General features: G+C 44.2%; 1 protein-coding gene across 1 annotated transcript in view; it reads left to right on the plus strand.

Annotated features, from left to right (window-relative positions):
• Positions 1-871: 871 nt before the first annotated feature.
• Positions 872-7,156, plus strand: part of LOC118942829 (leucine-rich repeat-containing G-protein coupled receptor 5A-like) — a 184,363-nt gene continuing 178,078 nt past the window's right edge. The window contains exon 1 of the mRNA XM_036956607.1: positions 872-1,396. Within this exon, the coding sequence (XP_036812502.1) occupies positions 1,197-1,396 (200 nt within the window). The 5' untranslated portion in view covers positions 872-1,196. The remainder of the gene's footprint in view (positions 1,397-7,156) is intronic.

Here is a 7,156-nt window from a genome sequence, read left to right on the forward strand (position 1 = left end):
TAAAATTGACACAAAGTTGAGACTTGGCTGATGCCACCCACACAATACAGCCTTTCCAGACACCGAAGCAGAGTTTGGTATCAGCCAGACTATATCTGTATGCCTGGAGGTGTAGCTTTTAACTGAGATTGCCTCGTAGAGTTGCCTCATTCCTCGGCGCGTCCTGATAAAACCTTCTTATCTCATATTACTTGAAGAACGTGTTTCATGGCACTATGGATATATAGCTGATTCACTCCGCTAACCTAATAATACACTGTGAGGAGCAGTAGTACAATGCATTCATTCACCGTGTTCTCCAGAAACATTCACACCGTCCAGCACCCTAATAGAACCATGTTGTAAAAACTTAAATGTCAATCATTGACAGTTCTTTCAGACATGATCAGTTCTCTCAACTTGTTCTCATTACAGTGCCAACAGACAATGTTCATCCCCACGTTTGGTTGTGTTACAGCCTGAATTCAAAATGGATTCATAGGTTTTATTTCCCATGTTCCCACAATACCCCGTAATGACAAAGTGAAAACATGTTTTATAGATTTTTTTTTGTTTTGTTGATGCATATTTCTTAAAAATAAAAAACTGGCAAAACCTCATTTACATAATAGTTTTAAATTCAGGCTGTAACACGACAAGATGTGGGGGAAAAGTCAAGAGGTGAGAATACTTTCTGAAGGCGCTGTATGTCTCGGAACTTTCTCAGTAGCCTAGTCAGCTTGAGATTTGTGGTGAAATGTGTAAGTCATTGCATGTGGCATACTGACATTTTTCAGAGCGGCAAAATATGGGAAGCAGGAGGATGATTAGCAGGCTATAGTACATGTGTATACTAGGAGCGATAACCGCGTGCGTGCGGTAGGCTTTACACGTTCCCCGTCCCGAGATCATTCACGCGCTCAGCTCCGCTTAGCTGCCTGGTTTTGAATGGCGTTGACTGACGTCACGAAGCGCGGCACACTGGTGAGACTGTTTAAAGCTGTGAAGCATTTCAGGATGGATCTCAGAGAATAGGAACAGAGGGACACGCTGTCTGAACTACTCCATGCGCTCCAGACAGAAGGCTTGATACATCGACACATACAGACAGCCGCAGACTGGGAGACTTGGAAGGACTTACTGAAACGGCGGCAAACTCTTATTTCATTTTTTTCAGCACCTTTGATTTAGTTTTTTCCTTTTAAAAAACGGTGGAGATGTTTCATCCCCGTAAAGTTTTAATCATCTTATTGCTGGTGGTCGCGGAATGCGGAGCGATATCGCAGATGGGGGCTCAGGTCGGCGACTGCCCGTCCCGCTGTCACTGCGAGGAGGACGGCATGCTTCAACGTGTCGACTGCTCGGATCTCGGGCTCACGGACATTCCAGCCAACCTTAGCGTCTTTACTTCTTATCTGTAAGTCTCATTTTGTCTATTTTGTCCTTCGTGAGCGGTGAGAACGGGGCACCTGTGCACTTGGCACGGCGAGGACTTCTAGCCTACTAACTAACCAACTAGGAAAGAGCGCTTATTTTCGTGCGTCTCTCTCTACTACATTAATGAAGACTAGTCAACTTTGACAGATATGAAGCCAGCCTCGTTTGGCTCGGCTCGCAGAGAGAGTAACGCGCAAGCTGTTTTACAAATGTTAACCTTCACGTGGTACTTGTCAGGCAAAGAAACTATGGATAGGATTTAGTTGCATATAGTCTACATTTTATTTGCGTGTTTGGTTTCAATTTACACCAGATGATTTTGTATACCATTATAGATTTACAAATATTTACAAATATTATTGAAAAAAAGCGCTATGTTACAGATTTATTTAACTAGGCAAGTAAGTTAAGAACAAATTCTTATTTTCAATGACGAACAGTGGGTTAACTGGTCTAGGAACAGTGGGTTAACTGCCTGTTCAGGGGCAGAACGACAGATTTTTACCTTGTCAACTCAGGGATTCAATCTAGCAACCTTACGGTTTCTGGCCCAACACCTGCCTCTAACCACTAGGCTACCTGCCTCTAACCACTAGGCTACCCTGCCTCTAACGACTAGGCTACCTGCCTCTAACCACTAGGCTACCTGCCTCTAACCACTAGGCTACCTGCCTCTAACCACTAGGCTACCTGCCTCTAACCACTAGGCTACCCTGCCTCTAACCACTAGGCTACCTGCCTCTAACCACCAGGCCACCTGCCTCTAACCACTAGGCTACCTGCCTCTAACCACTAGACAACCCTGCCTCTAACCACTAGGCTACCTGCCTCTAACCACTAGGCTACCTACCTATAACCACTAGGCTACCTGCCTCTAACCACTAGGCTACCTGCCTCTAACCACTAGGCTACCCTGCCTCTAACCACTAGGCTACCTGCCTCTAACCACTAGGCTACCTGCCTCTAACCACTAGGCTACCTACCTCTAACCACTAGGCTACCTGCCTCTAACCACTAGGCTACCTGCCTCTAACCACTAGACTACCCTGCCTCTAACCACTAGGCTACCTGCCTCTAACCACTAGGCTACCTGCCTCTAACCACTAGGCTACCTGCCTCTAACCACCAGGCTACCTGCCTCTAACCACTAGGCTACCTGCCTCTAACTGCCGTTAAGGCTAAACATAACTTAATCAACAATGGCTCAGTTGGTTCAGTCATGGTGCAACTCCATTTTTACATGGGCCACGTAACCGACTGAGTAAATGCTGTAAGTTAAGTTGGATAAAGTTAATGCTGAATTAAAACGTTGTTTTCTTTCTGTTCTAATACTGTTATTACTACAGTAATTAACTGCAGGTGTTATGCTTCTATTGTCGTATGGAGTTGTTTGTGTTGTCGTATGGAGTTGTTTGTGTTGTTGTTTGTGTTGTCGTATGGAGTTGTTTGTGTTGTCGTATGGAGTTGTTTGTGTTGTCGTATGGAGTTGTTTGTGTTGTCGTATGGAGTTGTTTGTGTTGTTGTTTGTGTTGTCGTATGGAGTTGTTTGTGTTGTCTTATGGAGTTGTTTGTGTTGTCTTATGGAGTTGTTTGTGTTGTCTTATGGAGTTGTTTGTGTTGTCGTATGGAGTTGTTTGTGTTGTCTTATGGAGTTGTTTGTGTTGTTGTTTGTGTTGTCTTATGGAGTTGTTTGTGTTGTTTGTGTTGTCGTATGGAGTTGTTTGTGTTGTCGTATGGAGTTGTTTGTGTTGTCATATGGAGTTGTTTGTGTTGTCTTATGGAGTTGTTTGTGTTGTCGAATGGAGTTGTTTGTGTTGTCGTACGGAGTTGTTTGTGTTGTCGTATGGAGTTGTTTGTGTTGTCGTATGGAGTTGTTTGTGTTGTCGTATGGAGTTGTTTGTGTTGTCGTATGGAGTTGTTTGTGTTGTCGTATGGAGTTGTTTGTGTTGTCGTATGGAGTTGTTTGTGTTGTCGTATGGAGTTGTTTGTGTTGTCGTATGGAGTTGTTTGTGTTGTCGTATGGAGTTGTTTGTGTTGTCGTATGGAGTTGTTTGTGTTGTTGTTTGTGTTGTCGTATGGAGTTGTTTGTGTTGTCTTATGGAGTTGTTTGTGTTGTCTTATGGAGTTGTTTGTGTTGTCTTATGGAGTTGTTTGTGTTGTCGTATGGAGTTGTTTGTGTTGTCTTATGGAGTTGTTTGTGTTGTCGTACGGAGTTGTTTGTGTTGTCGTATGGAGTTGTTTGTGTTGTCGTATGGAGTTGTTTGTGTTGTTGTTTGTGTTGTCGTATGGAGTTGTTTGTGTTGTCGTATGGAGTTGTTTGTGTTGTTGTTTGTGTTGTCGTATGGAGTTGTTTGTGTTGTCGTATGGAGTTGTTTGTGTTGTTGTTTGTGTTGTCGTATGGAGTTGTTTGTGTTGTCTTATGGAGTTGTTTGTGTTGTCGTATGGAGTTGTTTGTGTTGTCGTATGGAGTTGTTTGTGTTGTCGTATGGAGTTGTTTGTGTTGTCGTATGGAGTTGTTTGTGTTGTTGTTTGTGTTGTCGTATGGAGTTGTTTGTGTTGTCGTATGGAGTTGTTTGTGTTGTTGTTTGTGTTGTCGTATGGAGTTGTTTGTGTTGTCGTATGGAGTTGTTTGTGTTGTCGTATGGAGTTGTTTGTGTTGTCGTATGGAGTTGTTTGTGTTGTCGTATGGAGTTGTTTGTGTTGTCGTATGGAGTTGTTTGTGTTGTCGTATGGAGTTGTTTGTGTTGTCGTATGGAGTTGTTTGTGTTGTCGTATGGAGTTGTTTGTGTTGTCGTATGGAGTTGTTTGTGTTGTCTTATGGAGTTGTTTGTGTTGTTGTTTGTGTTGTCGTATGGAGTTGTTTGTGTTGTTGTTTGTGTTGTCGTATGGAGTTGTTTGTGTTGTTGTTTGTGTTGTCGTATGGAGTTGTTTGTGTTGTCTTATGGAGTTGTTTGTGTTGTCTTATGGAGTTGTTTGTGTTGTCGTATGGAGTTGTTTGTGTTGTCGTATGGAGTTGTTTGTGTTGTCGTATGGAGTTGTTTGTGTTGTCGTATGGAGTTGTTTGTGTTGTCGTATGGAGTTGTTTGTGTTGTTGTTTGTGTTGTCGTATGGAGTTGTTTGTGTTGTCGTATGCATATCTTCAGGTCTTACAATATTATTAGAAAATCTGAGTTTTTATCCCATGTAACAGGAACAGAACATCACATTTAAAAATATATATAATTATTATTATCAGCTGATTTCAGAAACACAACCCACATGTCAGCCCCATGTTTAGTCTAGTTGCCCTGATCCTGAACCAGGTACTTTTAAAACCACCTGGTGCTGGTTTTCTCTATATTCCCCTGTCATCTATGACAGCAGGACACATAGAGATTTCACAACTCCCCAGGAATAGCAGGCTCACTGCATGGCATGGAGAGCAACAGTATATCTGGCTGCCAAGCTAGCACACCGTCCTGGCCCGACCAGGACCAGCTCTCAGTATGGACCAGCCTGCCTGGCCCTGCATCGCTGGCATCAGACAGACAGGCATATCTTGATGTTTCACACACCTCAGAGGAGGAAAGATGAGAGAGCTGGTTGGCCGCGCTCGCTCTCTTCCTCTCTTTCTCTCTCTCGTTCTTCCTCTCTCTCTCTCTTTCTCTCTTTCTCCTTCACCCCTTTATTCCTCTGTCTCTCTTTGTCAGTAACACCAGGAACAGTCCTGTCTGAGATGTTGAGAATTCTGTCAACTTCTCCAGCACTTTGTCTCACGAAGTGGCGGCTGGGCAGAGCAGACAGAAGAGGGCAGTTAGCTGTAGCAGGGCAGAGCAGACAGAAGAGGGCAGTTAGCTGTAGCAGGGCAGAGCAGGCAGAAGAGGGCAGTTAGCTGTAGCAGAGCAGACAGAAGAGGGCAGTTAGCTGTAGCAGTGCAGAGCAGGCAGAAGAGGGCAGTTAGCTGTAGCAGGGCAGCGCAGGCAGAAGAGGGCAGTTAGCTGTAGCAGGGCAGAGCAGGCAGAAGAGGGCAGTTAGCTGTAGCAGGGCAGAGCAGACAGAAGAGGGCAGTTAGCTGTAGCAGGGCAGAGCAGGCAGAAGATGGCAGTTAGCTGTATGTAGCAGGGCAGAGCAGACTCTTTTAAAGCCTCGTTTGACTTCCTTCTGTCTGAGCTATTCTGATGGTGTTAAGGTCCGTGCTTCAATCAGCATTAGATTATGTATATGTATGTATGACATCTGTTGTTCACTACTTCTATAGGGAAACATTAAGACTGCCATACAAGGCTGATGTGCCAGTCCTTCTATAAGGAAACATTAAGCCTGCCATACAAGGCTGATGTGACAGTCCTTCTATAGGGAAACATTAAGCCTGCCATACAAGGCTGATGTGCCAGTCCTTCTATAAGGAAACATTAAGCCTGCCATACAAGGCTGATGTGACAGTCCTTCTATAGGGAAACATTAAGCCTGCCATACAAGGCTGATGTGCCAGTCCTTCTATAAGGAAACATTAAGCCTGCCATACAAGGCTGATGTGACAGTCCTTCTATAGGGAAACATTAAGCCTGCCATACAAGGCTGATGTGACAGTCCTTCTATAAGGAGACATTAAGCCTGCCATACAAGGTTGATGTGCCAGTCCTTCTATAGGGAAACATTAAGCCTGCCATACAAGGCTGATGTGACAGTCCTTCTATAGGGAAACATTAAGCCTGCCATACAAGGCTGATGTGACAGTCCTTCTATAGGGAAACATTAAGCCTGCCATACAAGGCTGATGTGACAGTCCTTCTATAAGGAGACATTAAGCCTGCCATACAAGGTTGATGTGCCAGTCCTTCTATAGGGAAACATTAAGCCTGCCATACAAGGCTGATGTGCCAGTCCTATAGGGAAACATTAAGCCTGCCATACAAGGCTGAACAAGGCTGATGTGACAGTCCTTCTATAAGGAAACATTAAGCCTGCCATACAAGGCTGATGTGACAGTCCTTCTATAGGGAAACATTACGCCTGCCATACAAGGCTGATGTGACAGTCCTTCTATAGGGAAACATTAAGCCTGCCATACAAGGTTGATGTGACAGTCCTTCTATAAGGAAACATTAAGCCTGCCATACAAGGCTGAACAAGGTTGATGTGCCAGTCCTTCTATAGGGAAACATTAAGCCTGCCATACAAGGCTGATGTGACAGTCCTTCTATAGGGAAACATTAAGCCTGCCATACAAGGCTGATGTGACAGTCCTTCTATAAGGAAACATTAAGCCTGCCATACAAGGCTGAACAAGGCTGATGTGACAGTCCTTCTATAGGGAAACATTAAGCCTGCCATACAAGGCTGATGTGACAGTCCTTCTATAAGGAAACGTTAAGCCTGCCATACAAGGCTGATGTGACAGTCCTTCTATAAGGAAACATTAAGCCTGCCATACAAGGCTGAACAAGGCTGATGTGACAGTCCTTCTATAGGGAAACATTAAGCCTGCCATACAAGGCTGATGTGACAGTCCTTCTATAGGGAAACATTAAGCCTGCCATACAAGGCTGATGTGACAGTCCTTCTATAGGGAAACATTAAGCCTGCCATACAAGGCTGATGTGACAGTCCTTCTATAGGGAAACATTAAGCCTGCCATACAAGGCTGATGTGACAGTCCTTCTATAAGGAAACATTAAGCCTGCCATACAAGGTTGATGTGACAGTCCTTCTATAGGGAAACATTAAGCCTGCCATACAAGGCTGACGTGACAGTCCTTCT

Source organism: Oncorhynchus mykiss, chromosome 21, assembly GCF_013265735.2.
Source record: "Oncorhynchus mykiss isolate Arlee chromosome 21, USDA_OmykA_1.1, whole genome shotgun sequence".
Taxonomy (NCBI): domain Eukaryota; kingdom Metazoa; phylum Chordata; class Actinopteri; order Salmoniformes; family Salmonidae; genus Oncorhynchus; species Oncorhynchus mykiss.